Source organism: Abrus precatorius, unplaced genomic scaffold (genome assembly GCF_003935025.1).
Source record: "Abrus precatorius isolate BTA unplaced genomic scaffold, Abrus_2018 Scaffold8, whole genome shotgun sequence".
Taxonomy (NCBI): Eukaryota; Viridiplantae; Streptophyta; class Magnoliopsida; order Fabales; family Fabaceae; genus Abrus; species Abrus precatorius.
Genome location: NW_020874428.1, coordinates 30,647,097 through 30,672,446, shown reverse-complemented (window position 1 = coordinate 30,672,446; position 25,350 = coordinate 30,647,097). Strand labels below are relative to the sequence as shown.

Below are 25,350 nucleotides of genomic sequence, written 5' to 3'. Positions count from 1 at the left end.
ATTAACATTAAAATCATTATAAAAAGACATTTCAGTCCCACAAACCAATACTTGTCAAACAATTTAATCCCAAAGAATTACCATATCAATCAATTTAATCCCTCAATTAGATAACTGAGTCAATTTGGTCTCTGGCACCATGGATTGAATTGTCTAATAGAAATCAAAGTCAGAGACTATTTTGACTAATCGACTAATAATTTCTATAGTAGGAATCTAATTAATAGGCCTTAACGTTAGAAACGGAAATGATTAACATTGTAATTTTACATCAAAGACTATTATTCCCGTAGATTTAAGAGATAAATTGATCATTACTTATAACTTCAATCAGTAAGTTGGCGTATTCCTCTTATTATAAAAAGAGTTATATCTCACTATAACCCCTATCACACTGAGTACATGCCATACACAATGCCAACTCCTGCTTCAGCCCAATTATAAACAAAATAAAGCACAACTCAGAAATTAATTGTAGTCCCCTTCCAGTATTTAAAGCAACATTACCTGACAGTCTGTTATAACATCAAAATTGAACATTACTATAGAAGTTACTGAAAACACAAGCAACTAAAAATTCCAGTAATAAAATTTCAAGGGTCTTCAACATAAACCAGTAGCAATGCTATAAGAGTAGCATAAAAATGACTACACTACTGAAGATAAATTTGACACAAAAAAACATGTAGAGCTCGAACAAGAAATCTAAGGTGAGGATCCTAACAGCCCCATTATGTAGTAGCACTTTACTCTTCTTCCGTGGCTGCCTCACCACTCTTCTTGTTATGCTTCCTTGCGTACCTCTGGTTCCTCAGAAACTTGGGATCCATCTACATCAATTCACAACAATAAACAATTAAAATAATAATAAAAGAAATGAGTCATCGGAAAAATAATAAATATAGATCAATAAAGAAAAAATAGAATACCCCTTTGGTGGAAGTGTGGCGGTGCCTCTTTGGCTTTTTTATGCCATTTTTGTGGGCTTTGTAGGACTGGTTGTGAGCTGTGTGGTTCTTCGACTTTGCCATCTCTGCAATTCAACGCACACGAGGTTAAACAATGAAGAGAAAATAGAAAAACGGTGAGAAAAGTTGATGGATACTAACCCTAATGCGTGAAGGAGCGGTACAGTTAGGGTTTTCTGCGGAACAGAAGATTAGGATCGTAGCAGATGGTCAGTTATATATGTGGCCTCGTGTTGAGAAACCCTAACAATTTTGCCCATATAAATGACGATCATGCCCTTTGTGTCGTGAGTGGGCTTTGCGGCCCATAAGAACTTGATTTTGGGAACTCTGAAAAGGCCCACAACTGAAGAAATTGGAATTAGTTTAATGTTTTGTATTGGCAAAAATATGGTGGACCTAAAATAGAAAGCCAGATATGGATTAAAAATATTTTGCAAAATAAAATAGAGTCATCGGATGAAGATTTTATGTGTATTTTTTTGTGTCTTACTTTTTTAAGAAGGTTCTGTTGTCCCTTGACATTTTTTATAGGGCCAAAAGCAGTACAGATTTGTGAGCCGGTGAGGGATTAAGAAAATGACACGGTGTTTTTTAAATTTCTATTAATTGCAAATTATTTTTGTCAATTGTCAAATGATAAAAAATTCAATAAAAATATATTTTTAAAATTTGTAATAAATAATTAATCAATTTTTTTATAAGATAAAATTTTTTATCCGAAAAATATATAAAAAGGGAGTAATTGTAGATATTTAAAACTAAAGAAGAACAATGGATAAATATGTTATGTATTTTTTTTGTATGCCGCGTAAGTTTGATTTTTATTTTGATATGAATTATGAGAGTAGGTATTAAAATTAAATTTCTATATTACTTTCAATTAATTACATAATACTCTAAATATGACTTTTAAAATTATTATCATTAAAATAAACCATTTTTAATGATTTAACAAAATATCTTTAATTGATTGATATTATATGAAAAATTATACCAGAAATAAGCTATGATTAAATTTCTATATTTATTATATATCAAAAGTTTGGTTTTTTATTGTTTATAAGTACTAGGAAGGCCGTGCGTTACACGGATAAATTATTATGTTATAGTATAATATTATAATTAATAATTATAAAATAAAAAATAATTGTATAAAATATTTATAATAATATTTAAATTATTTTAAATTTAAAAATTAATTAGTATATATTAATATTATTAGTAATAAAATATTTCATATGTTATATAAAGATTTATAATATAATTTTAAATATTTATAAATTAACTTTAAAAGTAAAAGGTTTAAATTTAAATATAATTTGAATTTATAAATTATAAATTTAATTCTACAAAGTTTAAAAATATTTTTATAATTAATTTGTAATAATTTAACATGTATATATACATACCACAATATAAGAATTCTTAATTAAAAAATGAATTTTAATATATTTAAAATATTTTAAGGTAAAAATTATTGAAGGAATAAAATTATATATTTTATTTTATCTTATAAAATTATATAGCACACAATTTAAGGATAAAAATAAATAATTTTTTTATTAAATAAGCCTATTTTACGTTTCTGAAATTATTGTTATGTATTAAGTATCATAATTTAATCTTTTATTCTTGAATCGTATATTTATTAATTAAATATATATATATATATATAGAATTTAGTTTTAAAATAATTATAATTTAAATATTAAATTAATTATTTTTAATATAACAGAAAGATAAAAAATATTATATGAAAAAATTGATTTTTTTAAAATAAATTATCTATAAAAAATAAATATAGCAGTTAAAAATAATTTATATGTAACTTTAAACATTATAAATATTATTATAAAAATTTAATTATAGATTAGTAAATATATTTATATGTCACAGAAATTTGTTTATATTGTAATTAGTATATATTAATAATATAAAATTATAATTTAAATAAAAAATATAATAATAAAATTATATTATATTTAATAATATCAAATATAAATAGATTGAAAAATAAGATAAATAAATTTTTATATGCAAATTTTGGATACCTTATATATTTTAAAATTTTAATTAAGATTTATACATGACCCGTGCAATGCACGGATAAATTATTATGTTATAATATAATATTATAATTAATAATTATAAAATAAAAAATAATTCTATAAAATATATATGATAATATTTAATTTATTTTAAAAATTAAAATTAATTAGTATATATTAATATTATTACTAATAAAATGATTTCATATATTATATAAAGATTTATAATATACTTTTAAATATTTTTAAATTAATTTTAAAAGTAAAAAGATTAAACTCAAATAAAATTTGAATTTATAAGATTATAGATTTAATTCTATAAATTTTAAAAATACTTTTAAATTATTTTAAATTTTAAAATTAATTAGTATATATTAATATTATTACTAATAAAATGATTTTATATGTTATATAAAGATTTATAATATACTTTTAAATATTTATAAATTAACTTTAAAAGTAAAAGGTTAAACTCAAATATAATTTAAATTTATAAATTATGAATTTAATTCTATAAAGTTTAAAAATACTCTTATAATTAATTTGTAATAATTTAACATGTATATATACATACCACAACATAAGGATTTTTAATAAAAAAAATAAATTTTAATATATTTAAAATATTTGAAGGTAAAAATTATTGAAGGAATCAAATTATATATCTTATTTTATCTTATAAAATTATATAGCACAACATTTAAGGATAAACATAAATAATTTTTTATTAAATAAGTCTATTTTGTGTTTCTGAAACTATTGTTATGTATTAAGTATCATAATTTAATCTCTTATTATTAAATCGTATATTTATTAATTAAATATATATATAATTTAATTTTAAAATAATTATAATTTAAATATTAAATTAATTATTTTTAATATAACAGAAAGATAAAAAATGTTAAATGAAATTTTTGATTATTTTTAAAATAAATTATCTATAAAAAATAAATATAATAATTAAAAATAATTTATATATGACTTTAAATATTATAAATATTATTATAAAAAATTTAATTATAAATTAGTAAATATATTTATATGTCACAAAAATTTGTTTATATTGTAATTAGTATATATTAATATTATAAAATTATAATTTAAATATAAAAATATATAATAATATTATATTATATTGAATAATATCAAATATAAATCGATTGAAAAATAAGATAAATAAATTTTTATATACAAATTTTATATACTTTATATATTTTAAAATTTTGAATTAAGATTTAAATAGAAAGTAAAAGAGAAAAATAATTTTATTGAAAACAAAAATAAATCTTTATATTAATTAAAATTACACATGTTGATATAATATAAAATTCATGAGTCACATATAAAATATTGACAAATATTATGATAAGAAATACTTTATAGTAATATTTAAACTATTTGAAAGTTTAAAATTAATTAATATATGATAATATTATTATTAATAAAAAAATTAGTTATTTGAAAGAAAAAAATATAATATAGAACTTTATAAAGTATTTTTCTTTTCTATTGACATTAATTAAAAAGGAAAGTTATAATTTTTATAATAAATCTAATTTATATTTTGAAAGATTTCCTTGTATATCAACTTTTTAACGGTTTTTGTACTTTTTTCATATAATATTTAAATTATAAATACTAAATTAATATTAATTCTTATTATTCTATTGTTATATGACCTTTTAAATATATAAATTAATTAATTATAATTTGTTTATTTTACTATTTTTCATGAACGATCCTATATGTTAATATTAAAGTTAAAAAGAAAGTACAAATATGTTAATATATATACACACTAAATAAAATATAATTTTTTTATCTTTATTAAATATTTTATGTTTGTTCATATAGTTCTCATTTGATTATTTATAACAGATTCAAATATAACATAAATGACTTTTAGAATATATATACTCATCAATTCTTATTCATTTATTCTATTATTCTTCATTAATCATATACAAATTATCAGTTTTCAAGAATAAAATTTAAAGTAAATCATTTATATTAAAATTCAAAATTGTATTTAACTGCTAATTATATAGGTTTCACTTCATCATTTCAATACAAAACATACATAATTTATCTCAATTATTTCATATATATATATATGGTCATACTTTGAGTTTAGAGCAAATTATTTTCCATTGAAACCGAAGAATACTCATCGGACTTAATACTTGACTTATACCTGCATCATTCATATTCATCATATACTACAAATTAGATAGCTTATAAGTTAACAAAAACAGGAAACATCATGTAAAACATAATAATGTCTCTATAAAAAAAAATTAAAATATTTATTTATTTTTGTAATCAATAGTTTCTTTTATGTTAAGATTTATATACAACGTTGTCTCATTATAAGCATTTGATATGCCTAAAGTTCCTGAAACAACTATAAAATATAATTTATTGATAATAATAACTATCATAAATTAAAAAGAGTTCAATATAGATAAAGAATCATACCACCAAATGTTTTCACTTTACATAATTGAATAATCATAATAGATAAAGCATTAGAATTTTCATTATTTAAAAAACAACCATTTGATCATCAAACTCTTCCCATAAAGTGCAAACAATTATCTGATACTTACAAAACAAATTCAATATAATATAATCTTAATTAGTATAAAGTAATGAAAGAGAAAAAATATTAAACAAATATCTTAGCCATTAAAATATGTTATAAAATAATACTCACTCTAAGTAATTGAGAATCAAATCAATATATTTGATTTTTTTTTCACTTTTTTCTACGTCTTTTTTTTACTTATTTTTTTAATTTTATAATAAACTTAATTTAAAGTTCAAGAATTTTATATAATTTTATTAGTTATTAATTTTTAATAATAAAATTTAAAATAAACATTGATATTAAGGTTTAAATTTGTCACAAATATGCATTTTTTGAATATATAAAGACTACTAATTAGAAATAAATATATTTAATTAATTTAAATTAAACCATTCAAGATGGCCTTAAAAGTAAAGATATATCAAAACTGCTAATTAAAAATGAATAGATTTAATTAATTTGAATTAAAGCATTTAAGATAGTCTTAAATAATAATTATTAATTATTAAATAATAATTATTAATTATTAAATAATAATTATTAATTATTATATAAGGCTCATTGCAATTTTTTCTCAAAAACTCACCTACTTTTATATATATAAAGATAAAGATTTCATCTGTATTTCTAAACAAATTTAAGTATTATTTTTTAAGTGACAATCCAAAATGGCGATGGCTGGAAGTCAACTTGATCCAGTTAACTATATAAAATACCTACTTTCTCGAATAAAAGCTTAAATTGTCTAATGGACAAGCATCTAAAATTTTAAAAAATTAATGTCTATAAATAAATTTTGAAAAGTTTATATTTTAAAGTATATTTAAATTTAATTAGAATACACTAATGTTGAAATATTTGTATACTATTATTTAATTATAAATGATTATATCAATAAAAACTATTAACTTATACAATTTTTTTAGGTCAATAATAGTACACTAAAATTAAATTTGTTTTATTTACTAAATTATTAAATTATGCAACATTATTATGATATGTATATTAAAAATATTTGTTTTTCTATAAATAAACGGTCTTTGAGGATGAAAATCACAATTGACAGAGCCAGACAAGCAAATCCTTAGTTTAGAATAATGGGTCCCTGTTATTAGTTAGATGTTGTATTTGGGACAAAAAAAAATTCAAGTCCATTCCTACCACATGCTTTGAAAGGCTGAATTAATTGGTGGTATATGGCTAAAAAGACAACCCACGACTTCGGTGGGATCTAAGTTCCTTTCTCATTCCTCAACAACCGATCTGGGACTTTTCCCCTCAGATTCAAACTAACTCTGCAATTCCCTTCGGTTTGGATCTGAACCCATAAACAAAAACAACATGTTCCTATTCGATTGGTTCTATGGCATTCTAGCTTCACTTGGTCTTTGGCAGAAAGAAGCCAAAATTCTTTTTCTGGGTCTCGATAATGCCGGAAAGACCACCCTCCTTCACATGCTTAAGGACGAGGTTCGTAACTTTCCCCTAATCTGTTTTTCCTTTATTTTATTTTTTTTCATTTACATTGTTTTGGAAAAATGAGTTTTTTTTTAATTGTGATTTTAAATGCAATTGCAGAGATTAGTTCAACACCAGCCAACCCAACACCCCACTTCAGAGGAATTGAGCATTGGGAAAATAAAGTTTAAGGCTTTTGATTTGGGTGGTCATCAAGTTGCCCGCAGAGTCTGGAAAGACTATTACGCAAAGGTCATTTTCTTCAATGTCTTGATTTGTGGCTATCAATTTGTAATTTTTCTTTTTCTCTTTGATGATGAATTTATGTTATATGCACTGTGAGTGTTTTTTTTTTTTTTTTTTTTAAGTTTCTGAAAAGTGGGACTTGGATAGTGGTCGAGGAAGTACCTTATAATGGGGTCTACTTGAATATCATTTATAATATCGATAGTGCATTCTTATTATTATGTTAGTGCCATAGTGCAGATTTGCTTTCAGTCAGATGTTGTCGATTTGTGAATTATTTCAAATACTGAATGATAAATAATAACCTCAATTTGATCTGCAGTTTCTAGAAAATGACATTTCTTTTGTTTTTGTGAATCCACCTAGTACTTCCCCTGCTATTGATAATGCATATTTTTCAAATATTTCTGGTTAGTTCGTTAGTGCTGATATGCTTTCTGTTAGATGTGATGGAACATTGTTTTTGTTTGATCCCAATTGCTTTTGATACAGTTTGTTACGACAGCACTTTACTTTGGTTGGCTTATTCATTATTGTTCACTTCCTTTTTGAAGTGCTAACTTTTCATGAGTTGTTTCGTTCTTCACTTTTTTTTCCCTGTGATATCTTGTTGATGTATTGTTGCTTTCCTTTGAATTTCCTAGTATATTTTATTTATCTTAGATTATGGTTCGAAAAATTTTGTCTAATCCATTCCTCTTGTTCAAGATATATTATAACCCAATACAACTGACTTAATTTCATGTGTGCACGGACTCAGATAAAGCTCTTTGAAATTTATCTGATTTGAAGGAGGCAATTTTTTTACTGTAGAGGTTCCACTTATAGCACTCCTTTGAACATTCCAGGATATGTTTTACTAGTATCATTCCTAACACGTCCGAAATTTTCCTGATGAATTAGAAAGAAAAGAACACACAGAAGAATGCTAGGAAGGGATGCATAGATCTGCAAAGTAGCTAGTTATTATATTTTCTAATTATTTATATACATCCTATTTGAGTTAAGAAGCAGCAGTTCTAAATTGATATTCCCTTTCACCTTGAGAGAGGAGTGTTATTCATTTAGATTAGCATGAAGTTAGTTCGATGGTTATCATGTAGTGTTCAAATCATCATCCATTAACACTCTAATTATATACTTTAGCTTCCTGCTCTTGTCTGATTTGACCTATTCCATTGAGTTATAATGTATTGAAGTTGGAGGTTTATTTAACAATGATTGTTTTTCACTATACTCTTCTGGTTCTAATGTAATTGCTGTTTGTAAACATATACCTAATCTGCAATGGCTCCAATTCTGCATAGAGGCATTTGGTATTGCTTTAGAATTCACACACATGTTGGCTTTCCAGGTGGATGCAGTAGTATACCTCGTTGATGCCTATGACAAAGAGAGGTTTGTGGAATCAAAGAAGGAGCTCGATGCCTTGCTTTCAGATGAAGCGTTGGCAAATGTTCCATTTCTTGTGCTAGGCAACAAGATTGACATTCCATATGCTGCTTCTGAAGAAGAGCTACGACATCATCTAGGCCTAACCAATTTCACTACGGGTAAGGGAAAGGTAAACCTCACAGAGTCCAACCTTCGGCCTCTCGAAGTGTTCATGTGCAGCATTGTCCGCAAGATGGGATATGGTGATGGATTCCAGTGGGTCTCTCAATATATCAAGTAGAGTTGGCATCGATTTTTCCTCCCTTTGCTTGGTCTACTAGCACTGTCTGCAGTTAGTTACATCGGAAGAGGTTTTATCTTTGCTTTTGCTTTTGATGATTTGATTTTGATTGGATTATTATTTGATACAACTGCAGTAATGTTATGTGTCACACTTTGTATCTCTAGAAACATTTTTCTTTGTGAGGTGGGGGACATTTTCTGTTGAAAACTTGAAATACTGGGTTCTATTGTAGGGTGGTATGATTGGGGAGAAACACAATGTCTAATAAATCTGGATCAAGTCTTTTTCCACTTTAATCCCAGAGGATTTTGACTGGAAGCTGAGCTTTCTCTGCTCTCTTTCTTGTGAATTCATTATGTTTGACTAGTATGAGAATAGAGAGAAAGGGGATGTATTTGAATCAACTTGTGCATGTTCTATGAAGATTTGATTCTCCTGTGGCTGAGACTGAAAATGACAAATGAAAATAAGCTATTTTAATGGAAAATATTTATCCACGGTGAGCAAGTAGTAATATATTTCCCTTGGATTTAATTTAAAATGCATCGTAAATTTAAATCATTCAAGTGGCGTCTGGTACAAGGAAAATGTTAATATTGTTGGAAAAGTGAAGTGGGAATAAAAAATTCTCATTTTTGTTAGAAAAGAATAAAAAAATTTTCCTGGAATAAAGGATTATTGAGAATGTTAATTTTTGAATAAATGAAAATAAATTATTTCCAATTTCACAAGTGAAAATAAAAATCCCTATAATAAATAACTGTAAAGTTATTATTTCCTTTTATGATGATTAAGTGTAAACATATTGTTCATAAGAAAGTTGAATAATAACCAAACTTCATAAATGGAATCTTTTTTTTTTTAGGAATTTCATTTCTAATAAAGTAATTTAATTGAGAGTGAAAGATTATGTACCAAATTTTCAACAAATATTTACATATTTTTTACCTCTAATTTTAAGATAAACTTTAATTTCATTTTTTAATTTTTTAACATAAAAACATTTTAAATTTTTTTTTTTTTTTGTTAAAAACCTTTACTTTGTTAATATTTATTTATTGTGTCACATACTTTGTATATTATTGTTTATCGTTTCACTTCTCCATTAAAGAAAAATTGAGTGGGAAGGACGAAGAAAGAATGATAAGAAGAGGAAGAAAAATAGGTATTAGAAATCCAAAGAGTAAGACCATAAATATTAGGATGCAGTACACTTGTATAAAATTATAAAAAAATTTAATTAAAAAAATATTTTTTTTTATAAACTAGAGGATTAAAGTAAAAAAAAAAAAAAGTTAAAAGACAAAATAAAAACCTAACTTTAAATTGGAATATAAAAACACTAATTTTGTTTAATTTATAATTTAAAACCAAACTAACTTTAAAATTATTTTATTTATTTTAAACCAAGCAATGTGTTCATGCATTAAAGAGCAATACATTTCACATTCTTAGTAGTAAGGGTGTTTAAAAAATTACTTGGGATGAGTTTAACTTGTCTTTATTTGACTTGAAATTGTAATAAGATCATTTATTTAAATTCTAATCAGATTTGATCAAGATCTTATAATGTATGAAATAAGACTTGGAAAATTTGATGTGTTGGCATAATATGTAAATGTTAATGTTATGTATAACTAATTTATAACATTGTGTAAAATATTATTAATTAAGAAGTTTAACTGTTAAAATATAATTAAACACGCTGTGAAACGGTGGTTATGATGGCATTACTAACAGTCATGGCTCGTGAGAAAAAAATATATTTAAAATAAAAAAATTCACAAGAAAAAGTTTAAGAGAGACAAAAAATAAAATACTCTAATATTAGAGTATGAAACTTTTCCAAAGCAATCATATTCAGATAAAAAATATTGACACTGAAACATTAGTGATAGACTTTGAAAAAGAAGGGAAAAAAAAAACTCTTATGAAGCCATTAAGGAATTGATACCTAACATGTTATAATATATTATTTAAAAATATATTTTTGATACTTAGGGTTTATAAAAAAAAATTTAATATTCAAGTCACTATTTGATAGAATAATGAGAATAACATTTGAAAACAATTTATTATTTATATTTCTCATTATTTTTAATTTATTTAATAAAATTTTAATACAATCTATTAAAACAATTTTGTATAATTTATTATAATATATTTGATGATCAAAATAATACTCAATAATTTTACTTTTTTTTTTTTTAGTAAATCTTGTGATTGTTAAATATATAGTATGAATTGGTAGATCACAGTAAAGATAACTTAATTGGACCACCAAGTGTTCTTCAGCAACATCCACAATATGTGGGCCCAAGCTGCGGGCTTTAATATTTTAAAATCTCGGCATAGGAAACAAAAAAGGCATAGAAAGCATGTTTCAGAATCGGGTGGGGTCTGAAACAGTGTCACAGCAAAACTATATTGTGAAAGCTCGTAGGATAAATTTTAAATGGGTACAAGATTATTAAGAAAATTTAAATAATTTAAATTGTTACAATTACGTTTAGTAACTCCTAGTATGACAGAATAGTTAGGAAAAGAACAACATTTTGTTGCATTGCAATTCCTTTAATCGAATTCGAATGAATTCAAAATCACCTTTGACACAAGCGATTCTTTTCGTAGATAAGTCACAACAACTTTTCACGTATGTGTAAATTTTATTTTGTTGTCTTGCTTTTGACGTTTTGTTTTTCTGTAGCTAACAATTTGAGAAAAATCTGTGGTTTATGGAGCTGTGTGAACTGTTAAATGCTATGACGCGTACCAACCAATCAAATTCACACAAGTGGAATTTCCACCCAATAACCGGCTACTCCAGTTCCCCCAACTTTGCCCTTGTAAGCATTTTGGGCACCTTTCCTCAAGCCCCTCGCACACCCCATATTTCACTGGCCACGCCGGTAACCGGTATCCCACATCCCAATATATGTTCTAAAAAATGATCGTACAATAACCGAAGGAAGAAAAACTCAAATAATAATAATAATAAAAGAAAACTCTTTCTTTTTGTGTTGCGTTTTCTTGGTGTCTTTGTCGATTCTTCTTCTCAATTATATTGTGCAGTTGTCTCTCTTGGCTTCACCGGTTGAAGTTTCCGGCGACCGGCGGCGGAGATTTTGTTGTTTGTTTTTCACACCAGTTGAGAAACTTTTCAAGCGAAAAAAAAAGAATGTTTCTTTTTGATTGGTTCTATGGAATTCTGGCGTCTCTTGGTCTGTGGCAAAAGGAGGCGAAGATTTTATTCCTAGGGTTAGATAATGCTGGGAAGACCACTTTGCTTCACATGCTCAAAGATGAGGTTTTTGGTTTTTTGTTTTTTTCTTTTTAATTTTGCTATTGTGATTTTATATATGTTTATTTCAGTAGTGGTTGATGAGGAATTGAAATTTCGCAGAGATTAGTTCAGCATCAACCTACTCAGTATCCAACTTCGGAGGAGTTGAGTATTGGGAAGATAAAGTTCAAGGCTTTCGATTTGGGTGGCCACCAGATTGCTCGTAGGGTGTGGAGGGACTATTACGCTCAGGTTTGTTTTTTTATTGTTTATTTATTTTAATTACTTTTTCGGATTCATGTTTGTGAATACAGGACATTTGAATGGTTTTAGTTGCTTCAATTTTGTCATCATCATTATTATCATCATTTTATATGGTAGGTTTGATGGTGATGATTGGCTATGGTAGGTTGGATGCAAATACAAATTCACACCTTAAAAGGTTTTTGAACTGATGGTTTTAAGGGTGCTTTTGAACTTAAATCTGTTTTGTAAATACCATCCCATGATGCCATTTGGTTATGGAATTAGCAAATGCCAAACAGTGTACATTTTATAATCTGAGCCACCTTGCCCTTTTGCTATGTTCTTCTTGGTTACCTTTTACTAATTGTTGGGGGTTAGCAGCATTAGCTGGTGCCAGTGAATTGTGAATGCCTTCACTCAAATAATCCTTTGCCCTTTGAGGGAAAGGGAGAAATCTGGCCTTTCATTTAAGGTGCAGCAGGGCAAATTTTACATTTAGTTTCGATATGTAATGTCTATTACTTCAATGTATAAGTATGTAATGAGGTGGGTGATTTGAGAAAAACACATACTGAGAGGAAAGGACTGTAGAGAGATTATTTTGTGGACTTCAGTCTTTGTTTTCTATTATTTATTTTCTATTTTCAAAATCCCTACGAACAGCTTCTTGACTGCTTATATATTTCTACAAAGAGCCTTGGAGTTATAGGTGTAGTGTCAAATAAGTATTAGCAAGGATAAAACCTTGAGATCAAATGTCTTGGATTGTTGCTATCGAGGTCTTAAATCAAACAGTGACACATGGACATTTTTGAAAAATATTCAAACACATTCTTAATGGTGGTTTTTTAGTGTTGGAAAAAGCGTCTACATGCCATTATTCAATTTGAGAAGTTGATGATGAGAACATAAGGAACTTGATATAAATATTGCCTTTGTCATATTAGGAATTCCTTTGAAGCCTAATTTGCATGATGATAGCTTCCTATGGAGAGCTTACACGTTAACTGAAAGTTTATACCATGTAGGTGGATGCTGTAGTCTACCTGGTTGATGCATTTGACAAGGAAAGATTTTCAGAATCAAAGAAGGAGCTCGATGCTCTTCTTTCTGACGAGTCACTAGGGAATGTGCCTTTTCTTATCTTGGGAAATAAGATTGACATACCTTATGCTGCCTCAGAGGACGAGTTACGTCATTATATGGGCCTGACTAACTTCACTACAGGCAAGGGAAAGGTGAATTTGGCTGACTCCAATGTTCGTCCTTTGGAGGTGTTTATGTGCAGTATTGTCCGCAAAATGGGATATGGTGAAGGCTTTCAGTGGCTCTCTCAGTACATTAAATAGGGAAGTGAAATAGACAAGTGTTTTCGGCGTTCTTGATTATCATCATACTGGTGCAGTCTCCACCTTAGCATTGTGTAGTTTCAAAACGTCTTTGCTCATGTAAAAAGGATACTTTAATGGTAGTTTTTACCTTTCTTTGTTATGAGACATGCTTGTTTCTATTTTTTTTGTTTTTGTGTTGGTTGACAAGCTTATGCTGCAGTCTATATCGGTTATTAAAATTACAGAATTAATAAATGGTGGCTTGAATGTTATAAATGGCTTTGTGCACCTTTGACTGTGCTTTTTGTTTTGGTTGACAATCTCCGGGAAATTTGTTCACATCTACGGCCAGAAGGGTAATATTTTTGGTGGCAGTAATCTTAGGACAATTTTGACCAATAAAGAAGATAATTGCTCATTCTTTAAGTTCAAAAGAGAGAAGCGAAAGGGTTTGAGAGGTAAGAGAGAGGGAAAGAAAGGAGAAAAATAGTAAACAAAATATTTTACAATGTGATAGAATGTAAAAACATTTTGTGGAAGGTTTTGAAGAATTTATAAAACGTATTAAATGAGAGTATTTTTTTTAATTGATATTGATTAATATAAGTTAAAAGTTAAAATCCTTTAAGAGTTATGATTATTTAAAATTTAAAATTATAATTTTTGTACTGATTTTATGTAAAATAAAAGAATAAATCTTGATCATGGAATAATATATTAGCAATGAAGACAAAGGTTATTTGAAGTTATATAATCATTGTTGACTTAAAAATATACTTAATTTTTATGTTTTAATTTGATAATTATGAAAAAATTAGTAAATATATATTTGCTCCTCTCACAATGGAAGAAACACCGTCTCTTGATACATCTCTTCAAAATCGATTCTTTGAATATCGGGGGAAAAAAAAAATCAAAATTCATGCTAGTAAGTAGTATCCAATTTTTCCGTTGGATTTGTATTACTAAACCTTGTTTTGTTGATTCCACAGCTTGTTTGCATCTCCATTCCCGTAACTAAGCGTGGGTTTAGATTAGCTGTTAAAATTATTATATGGATGTTTATCAAAGAGACGCTAGTTACGATGTTGTTAGGATCAACATATGTTTAAGTGAATCCAAACGGTGATACAAACACAGTAAGTCATGCAAATCAATGACCGAAAATGTATCGACACACAGCATGATGCATGTTGAATGATGCCAGATAATTTTAACTTTCTACAAAAATCATTTTTTTTACCTATTCACGTTCTACCTCATGTATGTAAAAGGTAGTCTCGCAATTATGCATGTCACAATTGTGCTTTAATGCATTAATTAACTTAATCATTAATTTAGAGAGATCATTGATATTGTGTATTTAAAAACAAAAAGTATGATTATAAATTGATTAATATTGAAAATATGTTGGTGCCAACAAATAAAAAATTTCAGCACTGATCTTTGGCTGCCTCAGCTCCTATTTTTGAGGTGCAAAGAAATGAAGCACTTTACCATCTCGAAACCAGGCTTGTAGCTGTAGCAGTAACTATTGTGTATATTGAACTTTTGTGGCACAGTAATTCAGTCGCAACTAAATCATGCATCAGAAGAATCAACCATAGAGAGCCCAATGACACAAAAACTTCATGTATTTGAAAGGGGGTCAAGGGAAATTTACAAGATCTACAGGATATACAAAACCAAACTGCATCCCAAAATTAAGAACATGTATAGTAACTTAAGGTAACCTATGTATTCATTTCCTCCATGTCAACTTCAGTACTCAGAAATTGTTCATATTCCCGTTCCATCTGCACAGAGAATATTCTACAAGTCAAAAGATGTACAAAATTAAATCCTCCAAGGAATGATAAAATGCATAAATTATGCATCACCTTTGCTTGATTAAGGGCCAACTTTATCCTTCTGTACTCTTCTTGCGCTTTCTTAGAACGGAACATGGCCTGCACGCGTACCACAGATCTTTCAACACGTTCTTCAGCTTGTTTCCTCCCAGTCCGAAAGAACTCCTCCTCTACATCACTTTGCTGATCCTGATCACCGGTTTCTGCTTCAATGGCGTTGACCTGGAGCCCTCGGAAGCCCCTTCTCTTCAAACGCCAACGCAGCACTGCTTTCTCAACCACACTGACAGACCAAAGAATTTTGCGATAATGCTTACGCACTTGAAAGCACCGGAAAGCAGCCTGCATTGTAACAAAATTATAATAAACAAGAAGTCAAATTGCACAACAAAGTCCGCTGTTAATGTACAAGCCAAGTGGAAGAGTAGCTGTTACCTGAATCTTAATAGCCTGCCGACGAACGTTGAGAAATTCTTTACGAATCTTCCATGTACGGAATGTATGCTGAATGCGAGCAGCAGCTACCATCATTTTCCTTGTCTCAAAGTTCCTATAGGCATGCTGAATCTTCATTGCTGCAACTATTTTTCGTGCGTCAGCCTCTGAATTGGAAAGCTCAACTGCCTTAGATCTCAGTTTTAGGGAGTGTTCTCTAAATGCTTCACGGATGCGTGCTGCTGCCTCAGCAGCGGTTCGGCAAGCTGCCAATGTATCCTTCAGGTTCTTCTGATCCTCAGGGAGGTTATCAATATTTACTGGATCAGTCGTGCTAGTTTCAAGTGAGCCCCTGATGTTTCCAGCTAAGCTCATGTCATTGAAGTGCTGAACCAGAGATTTTTCTGAAAGATAAGCTGCTAAGCCATCATAACCCCTCATATAAGCAAGATCAGCTGCAGTACATCCACCAGGATTTTGTGGAGTAGGATCGGTGACCAAATATGGCTTTGCCCCAGCAGACAACAGAGTTGCAACCATTTTCTCCCTAAAGATATAAATTTTAAATTATATATACCAGAAACATTTTGTTCAAAGTTCAAACAGCCTACAGTACCCAAGGTCATGCTAAATTCACAGATTATAAAATCAATTTGAATAAACTTCTCAACAAACACATATAGATGAAGAAAACAAAATGAATCAAGGAGATAATATTAATCAAACTTCAAGACTGTTATTTTCTCCATAAGTACTAACAAATTTCACAAAAAACTCTCACAAGTTAGAAACTAATCCAAAGTGGACCAACGTTAATGACTGGTTTTTGTTTTTGGTAGAGAAAATACAAAAAAGGTGCCACGGCCACCACATTGGAAAAAGAATTTTAGGTCAATATAGTTGCAACAAGAGAGATGTCTGTGTATTATACCTTCCACAATATGCTGCCCAGTGAAGAGCTGTCCATCCACATTTATCACGGAAATCCAGTGACAACCCTGACCATGAAAATAAGGAAACAGCCCAAGTATAGTCCAAAATTGCACACAGATGGATAACACTTTGGCCATGTGCATCATATTCGGTAGTCTTACAGTCTAGGACAATTCTTTCTAACAGCCATTCCTTTAGTCTGTTTTTCAATGCAATTCCAAATAGGTCATCTTTTGCTTGTGAAAATGGAATTTTTTTGTCTTCAATTGACGTGATTAGGTATTGCCAACTATTGGAAATAAATAATGTTTTGAAGGCAAATTTCCTAGCCTCCTTTAGTCCATTAGATGATACTTTGCCAGAGATAACATCAAGGGTCTGTTGTTTAGCAAAGAGCAAATAAGCAAGCCTCATTTGAAGCCGAAACTCGTCCCAATTGTCATTCTCGTCCATAGAAGCTGCAGGATCATGCAAAACAGGAGTACGATATTCAAAATTAACAACTTGGCTGATAGGCTTATGGCCATCAAAGCTCAAGTAGAGATTCACAAATCCTGGAGCATGTGGTGATACCCAGCACCTGTAGACCCCAACCTGAACAATTTCTGCCGGAACACTGACATCACCACAGACACACAATAGATTAGACTTTGAAAGGTGCATATAGTCTTTGTGCAAGAATCCAGTCACCAGGACCTGAAAGAAGTAAAGAAATTCAGAAACCCTAGAAACAATAGCAAAATAACAGGTAGCAACAGAAATATTTGCTAATAAGTAGATATTTGAGAAGGGACAGAAAACCTTTGATTTCTCAGTGGAAGGTGCCCATGCAGGGGATACATCAGTCAGATTAAATACTTGTTCTGGAAGAGAAAGTTGCTGATTATCCGCTACCAAAGATGAATATGGTTCATGAGCAGATGAAACTGAAGATTCAAGAGCTGAGTCATTTACCGAACATGGTGAATCATACATGATGTTGTTCACCCACATTCCAAAGCTGTCCTGACTTTGCAATCTATTGTTGACCACAGTGTCCAGGGAATCAACACCATTTAAAGAAACAGTATTACTCCTCTGCTCATTTGGATTTGCCTGATTGTCCACTGTCTGCATATTAACACTTTCTGAAAAATTGTAAGGAACACGGTTGCTGCTCACAATTGGCTGAGTTAGATTATTGAAAGAAGAAATATCTGCAGATGGATTGCTGGCTACCTGGTGACAAAAACCCTAATATAGGTTACAGTAGGAGCTATTTTAAATTGAATAACTACAGAAACAACAGGTATAAAATGGAGGAGGAGGAAGCAAAGAAAAAGGATACAAACACAAGGTATATAATAGAAAAATAAAGATTGCCTTCACTATTATTTCAAGGACAAAAAAGAACAAAATAGTGAATACAAATGAAAGAAAGATAATATCATCTTACATTGTAGAAACTGTCATTCAGTAAAATTTGATGTTGATCAAAATACGGAACAATGCCTGCAAAAAGTTAATTTGCAGTTATAATAAAATAATAGTGTGCTCTCCATCCAGATAACTGATTGATTGTGCTTTAATTTAATCAACTACCATTACCTCCATTAGGCGCAATGGAGGCATTAAGGTCATTTGCAACAACTAAGTCATCCCATTCAAGTGTATTAATCTCATGAAGTCTCAGTTCATGACTTTTGACTTGGATGTTACCCATATCTGTTTCCGTCCAAAATAGAAGGGATGAGAATACATACCTTAACAAGTAAATACAACTGCAGTGTTCATGATTTTTACGTGTATCGCGTACATGCATGTTTGTATGTACCATACACATAAAATCATGTCAGTCAACAGGCTACTTAATCATTTTTTATATACAATAAAGGCATCAACCAAACAACCAGATATATACAGCACATAAAAGCTAACAAAAAAAACTCTATTTTTACTGTTTCCTTCGAATAGATGAGTAGAATAAAAACAAGGTTGCAGGAACTTATGAGCAATATATAACAATGTGCACATGGCACATGTTCTTTTCTCATAACTCATTATCCTGTCTCTCAGAGTTTCCAAACAAGCCCTTACATCTTCAAAATTAAAAGAAAAATATTTTAAACAAATGTTATGACTCATGAGCCTTTCATACTAATAGCTTTTTAAAATAAAACTTTTAAGAATTAAACTGAAATAATATAAAAGTTTTTCTCACCGCCAGCATATGTAGTTTTGGTCCCTGAATCTATTTCTTCTGATAAAATCCATGGTGCAGTAGGATCAGAGGCAGAACTAGAGTATGAATTTACAGGAGTGACAGGAGAACCTTGCACCTGTAACATAAACCACAACCCAAAGAACATTACAAAGCCAAGTTATATCTATTTTCACAACTAAATTTTAGAGCACAAATAGCACCTTAAACACGAGTTTATGTCTAAATTATAAAAATGAAATAACTTTTAAATGTCACACACAAAGGAAAGCTAAGTGATGAAATCTTAGCACTGATGTGTTAAGAGTTTTTTCAAAAAGTGCTTTTTCCGTTTATGTAGAAAACAAATGAACTTTCTTCTAAAAATCAAAATGAAGACTGGAAGGAGAAATAAATGCAGTTTTCAGCATAGTGAAACAATGAATAGGATATAACTTTTTTAGAAACATTTTTTTTTAACGCAACTGCAAGAAAGCAGCCTTTGGTTCTTCTAAACTTAAATCTTTCCAGGGATATGATATGGATCACCTCTGCCACAAAAAGCCACAGGGCTACCCCTTTAGCTGAAAAATAAATAAAATAGAGAAAACTAGATTCCAACTCAAAGCATATGTTAAGGAAAACAAAACAAGTATAACATATGTGGTACAATAGAATAAGCTCAGCAAGATAACAAACTGTCAACTTTTAAAAAACTGCTTCACATTAGCAGTTCAAAAAGTTTGGGTTCTTTTACAATAGAATGCATAAAACTATACTTGGCCGTCTTAATGCAAGCTAATAAACTGTCATGCTCCTACTAATGATGGTTCTGTTAATATTTTGTCATGCCACAATGCAACTGTCCACATTTGAAATAAACCAAAAACACTGGACCAAAATAGATGGTTATCCTACTTCTTAAAATCAACTTTTTGGAGCTTATATGCTTCATCAAATCTGGTACAAATCCATTGTTGGACTTGGACATCCTTTTAAAGTTCAAATATATAACAGTAAAAACACTGTATAAACAGCTTCATAGTACCAAATGAAAGAGCCTGTGCACTATACACAGAAAACAAATTAAGTTTCCATCCAGACCAACTGAAAATTAGTTTGGCCTTAAGAATATTTTCTTATAGATGTAATGATGTTGTATCCAGTCCAGACATGCTCAAATGGCTAAAACTACATTAACAACCGAAGGATCAGCAAATCAACTGAGTATTGGTGATATATGGATATGATCTTTCTTCCTGATAACACAGCATACATACGACACACATAAACAGTGGTTTGTTAAGTTAAATTGAACTTTTGAAAGGGATAAAAATAGAGGAAAAGGAGACAACCTCCTGTATTTCGCGGTAATGAACAAGCACTATGTGTTCCAAACTCCTGAAAAGAAAACAGTGAAAACAATTTTCAAGTCACATTATTATTTGCAAACCTATTTTAGTTTTGTACTTTACCAATATATACAAGAATAATAGAAGTACCATTATTACAACATCATTCAGAAGTGTGAACATGCATAAAATTTTGGAATTGGAACTTTAAGAGACAACTAATATGCATACTTATCAAGTAGCCAATAACATCTACGGACAAAATTTGGGTTATCTTGGCCATGTGCATAATATACGTGGATCCTTTCTTCATTACCAACCTGATATACAGGTAAACGGAAAAAATGACCACAAAGAATGTCAAAAATCAGATATGATGCTAATGAATGAATCAAACATTAGAATCAATAATAACAAATACTGGAGGAAGGAAATGTGATCATACATAATAAACACTGAATCTGATAACAAAAATAAAAGCAGAAAGCCAGAAACATGATCTATTTCCCAAATATTAACTAGAAAGAATGATAAATGTGACCAGATCATTGTACAAAATTACAACATACAAAGAGATAAGCATTGAATAAATTATATATCATCCAATTAGCTACTTCAGCACTTACAAATCTAACAGAGGATGGAATCTAAAACTAGAGAACACCAAAACCCCAAAAAAAAGCTACTACTTATGGAGAAAACATATCGAATTGAATAGTATCACTAAAACCAGTAAAGTAAAAAACTGAGCTCCAGGAAGCCTTATGTCTTGCAAGATTTAACCACATCTAATGCTAATCAGGCTACTTTCCATACCCGCTCATCTTTGCGTCACTGTTTTATTTCTTCATATTCCATGTTAACAGAAAATGAAGAATTATCCCATATACAATCAGTTACAGAAACTAAATTCAATATAGTGCACCCACCACAAATTCAAATTTCCATAAATATAAACACCCAAGAAAATGAAAGTCCTCACTTTTAAGTGCTCATGAGCCTCTTTAACAGTTTTCCCATCCTTTTTCTTTTTCCAGTTGTGCCCATCTTTTCGAAAGTTCCTAAGCATCTTGCGGTCAAATAATACAATAGTACCACCTGCTTACACATGATGATGACGATGATAAAACATTTTAATCAGATATTTGACATCATCTAATTATTAATGGTGAAAACTCGTTATTTGGATGCAAAATAACTAATAAAAATTCTATTTGATATACAATGAAAGGTCATTTGCGGTGAGACATCATACTGCTTTATTCATGATATAAACAATTAAACAGTGCATTTATTAAAAAAAAAAAAAAAAAACAGATCCTCCTAAAAAAAGAAAATTTTAAAAAAGATCAGTTTATAAACCAAGCAATAATTAAAGGGAATAATTCACAATTTATAAAACAAGCTACAAATGATAAAATGATCTGAAGTGTCATTATCATGGAATGCTTCCTATCAATGGGTAAAATGTTTTGTGGAAATTAAGATGCAAACTAAAAAGACAGGAATTAACATGATGAGATGAGAAACAGTCTATAAGAAAATAAATGAGAGAGCAAAATGGAAATGATACATGTCCACTTTGCAAACATCAAGTTAATGCTAATTGATAATTACTTTTTGGCAAATTCACTGGCTTGACATTAATGGTAAAATACTTGTAATTACAAAGCATGGCATGAATCTCATTGGGACGGAGCCATCTGGTTCTTGCTTCCTCCATAATGCTCCCCACATCCAAATCTGGGGCATATATAAGAAAATATTTTAGAACAACAAATAAACAGAGACGATTAATATGCATTGACTATTGTCAAGCAATTGGTAGTCCAGGTAAGATTTGCAGTGTGAAGCAGCAAAAGGAACAGAAGTGCACCGGTGAAAATATAAATTGGGGTTTTCAATATCTAATCTTAAAAAGAATGAATTTCTATACCATTTTATTACCATATTGAATGAGCAACTTCTTTATGTTCAAATACTTCAATCCTTTCCGTTCATTAGTTCCCTTTTGACATACCCTAACAAAAACTAATATTTGTGCAATAGCTACTTCCAACATGATTTATAAAATTTAGGCACCAATCAGTGTCAAATCATCAAAGTTTTACCTAAATATTAGGCCATTATGTTTGAACATCTAGTACTACTCACATCATTAATATAATTAACCCACATCACTGAATGAAATACCAAACTAATTATTAACTAAAAAGTAACAGATACTACATCTTAGACACCCGACACACCAAAAAAAAGAAGCAGCATGTTTTCTACTTGTACTCATTGTTCTCACAATGAAATCAACCCATGGAACCGTTAAAAACATCATTCAGCTGGAATTGGAGACATAATTGTGACAGCCTACCCCTTGTCCTTTTCAGTCCTAGGTCCCATTAAAAGTCACATACATGCATTTATACAAGGGGAGAGAGAGAGAGAGAAACAACAAATGAGAAAAAAATTCAAATTTGATACTGAAAGGAAAGGCTTGAGCAAAATAAAAAGATGGATATAATCCAAAGAAAAACAGTGAAGTAAGTACCTTGCAATGTGTGGAATCCATGTATCTCTGAACCCACCAGCTGCGCCGCTGAGTTACTTGCCATATTCATAGAAACAAACCTCTTCGGAGATTCCAAATACCTTTATTTTCACCGCAAAGTCAGCAACTGCATATCACAGGAACCCAATAAAAAACAGCAAAGTTATACTCAACTGTAGAGAACGATCATCTTTTCCAACTAAAAAAACGGATGAAAAATTGGAAGGGTTGTGAGAAAACACAGAAAATATTGTGAATTTACCTGATTGCAGAGAAGGGTCTGTTCGAATTGGAACAGGTAGAAGAAATATGATCGCCTCGAGCGAGCGAGCTCAACGACACTTCTTCCTTTCTGTTCCTTCTAATTTCTATTCTGCAGTCTCACTCTAAGTTTTGTCATAAATAAATAAATAAAATAAGAGGAAAGTACGGATTAAAAATACTAATAAATAATAGGGACAAAGATTAACAAAAACAAATGTCTTTAAAACATTTACTAATAAATAATAAAAATATTTATTATAAGTAAATGTCAAAAAATGTTTATTATATCCTAAAAATAAAAATATTAAATAATTTTAATTAATTAAAATTTTTTACTAATATATATTAAATATTGTTAACAGGAATTAGTATTGTTTGATTTAAATTTATTTAGAAAATATATGTGATTCAATTTTAAAATTTATATTGAATTCAATTCAAGCTAATGTTTTGTAATTTATAAGAGATTGAGTATTCATATTATTACATATTTTATTTATTAATTTTCAAGAGTCCGGAATTTTATTTTTTAATAAATAAATAAAATGTATCATTTAGAATATGAATAAAAATATAAAATTATTAAAAATTCGCTGATTAGTTTTTTATTTAAAAAATTGCTAATCAAAAGGTCAAGTACATGAAAATATGAAAAATAATAATAATGAAGTTTAATCTAATCTAAATAGTAGGAGTTACTTTTTGCAGGAACTTTTTTTCGCTCTTTTTACATTCCATCTAAAAAATTATATATTTTTAAAAAATATCTTTTATGCTTTTTATGATAATTTAAAAAAAATCCTTATTTCATTTTTTATATTTTTTTACATTGGACAGAGTTTTAAATTATGAAATAATATTTAAATTTTTTATTAGAAATTAATTTTTAAAAGTTTGTAAAAAAAAAGTTTCTATAATTTTAATTACAAAAATATAAGTAGCAATAGTAAATTTCAAAAATACATATATTCGGAATGAGAGTTTTATAATTCATAATATTTTAACTCTGCTTAGCCAAAATTTAAAATTGTTTTCAGAATCAAGATACATGTTGTCTGAACCTTCTAGAATTTTATTTTTAATAATAGTTAATCATTTTAGAATAAAAAATATAAAAATTTTAAAAATGAAAAATCTTAACTTTAAAAAATTAATTTTAAAGAGATTGAAAATCATATTTTTAGAAAATCATTTAAAAATAGTTAATAATTTTATAAATTAATATATATATATATATATATATAATATTAATAAGTTGAATTTGTACAAAAAAAAGTTGAATGCTCTCAATAAATTAACATGAAACGTGATAAAGAATAAAAATGTAAAATGCAAAAAGAAACAAAATCTATTTAAATACATAGTTGGGAATCATACTCCATATCAATGTATTTCTCATCAACATGCTCTTGTAACTTGTAAAAAACAATTAATGATATTTCATTATATCAGCTTGTTATCATTTTAAATAATATTTAGAAATAATGAATGAAATGTCAAATACTCTCTATCGTTATAACACTCAAGTGCCTCTCGAATTAGACTAAAAGCATAGGGCGCATTAAGTTACTATATAAAATGAATTATATATATAAATATTATATATATATATATATATATATATTACTATATAAAATGAATTATATATATAAATATTATATATATATATATATTAATAGTTTGAGTTTCTCGTGTTATTTAATTTTTTAATAGTTTCTGAATTAATTATATTTTTTAATGGTTATAATATATTTTAAAAATTATGTCTTTTTAATGAATACTTTAAAGGTATTTGATAAAAATTATACAATATTTCGAATAATTTCATTATAAGTTTAATCAACCTCTAAATAGGAGTATAAAAAAAGAAATATTTATAAATTATATAAACTTGACTCGTTGAATATTTGTTTAAAATTAAACTTTGAGTTTGATTAA

The 25,350-nt window shown here is 28.5% G+C and overlaps 4 protein-coding genes across 9 annotated transcripts; 2 read left to right on the top strand and 2 right to left on the bottom strand.

The window, feature by feature from the left end:
• Nucleotides 1-507: 507 nt before the first annotated feature.
• On the bottom strand, nt 508-1,185 carry LOC113847961 (60S ribosomal protein L29-1). The gene is made up of 3 exons (XM_027477296.1): nt 1,110-1,185; nt 930-1,033; nt 508-830 (listed from the first exon to the last, which is right to left on the bottom strand). The coding sequence occupies exons 2-3, from the start codon at nt 1,029-1,031 to the stop codon at nt 747-749; spliced, it is 186 nt and encodes a 61-aa protein (XP_027333097.1). The 5' UTR covers nt 1,032-1,033; nt 1,110-1,185; the 3' UTR covers nt 508-746.
• A 5,627-nt stretch (nt 1,186-6,812) lies between these two features.
• Nucleotides 6,813-9,471, top strand: LOC113846005 (GTP-binding protein SAR1A-like). The gene is made up of 3 exons (XM_027473797.1): nt 6,813-7,082; nt 7,191-7,322; nt 8,671-9,471. The coding sequence occupies exons 1-3, from the start codon at nt 6,954-6,956 to the stop codon at nt 8,989-8,991; spliced, it is 582 nt and encodes a 193-aa protein (XP_027329598.1). The 5' UTR covers nt 6,813-6,953; the 3' UTR covers nt 8,992-9,471.
• Nucleotides 9,472-11,954: 2,483 nt separating this feature from the next.
• Nucleotides 11,955-14,141, top strand: LOC113846004 (GTP-binding protein SAR1A-like). Its single transcript, XM_027473796.1, has 3 exons — nt 11,955-12,301; nt 12,398-12,529; nt 13,552-14,141. Exons 1-3 carry the CDS (start codon nt 12,173-12,175, stop codon nt 13,870-13,872), a joined length of 582 nt encoding a protein of 193 aa, XP_027329597.1. The 5' UTR covers nt 11,955-12,172; the 3' UTR covers nt 13,873-14,141.
• A 1,036-nt stretch (nt 14,142-15,177) lies between these two features.
• LOC113874980 (calmodulin-binding transcription activator 5-like) lies at nt 15,178-23,535 on the bottom strand. Of its 6 annotated transcripts, none has more exons than XM_027513346.1 (14): nt 23,411-23,534; nt 23,149-23,275; nt 22,221-22,346; nt 21,586-21,701; nt 20,835-20,923; nt 20,607-20,652; nt 19,273-19,390; nt 18,660-18,776; nt 18,508-18,563; nt 17,874-18,290; nt 17,071-17,768; nt 16,140-16,686; nt 15,735-16,046; nt 15,178-15,650 (listed from the first exon to the last, which is right to left on the bottom strand). In XM_027513346.1, exons 2-14 carry the CDS (start codon nt 23,216-23,218, stop codon nt 15,588-15,590), a joined length of 2,775 nt encoding a protein of 924 aa, XP_027369147.1. In that variant the 5' UTR covers nt 23,219-23,275; nt 23,411-23,534; the 3' UTR covers nt 15,178-15,587. The 6 variants fall into 6 exon arrangements, with proteins under 6 accessions (XP_027369147.1, XP_027369149.1, XP_027369148.1 ...); XM_027513348.1 differs by having other exon boundaries at nt 15,216-15,650; nt 22,262-22,346; nt 23,411-23,535; XM_027513347.1 differs by having other exon boundaries at nt 15,216-15,650; nt 22,272-22,346; nt 23,411-23,535.
• Nucleotides 23,536-25,350: the final 1,815 nt, after the last annotated feature.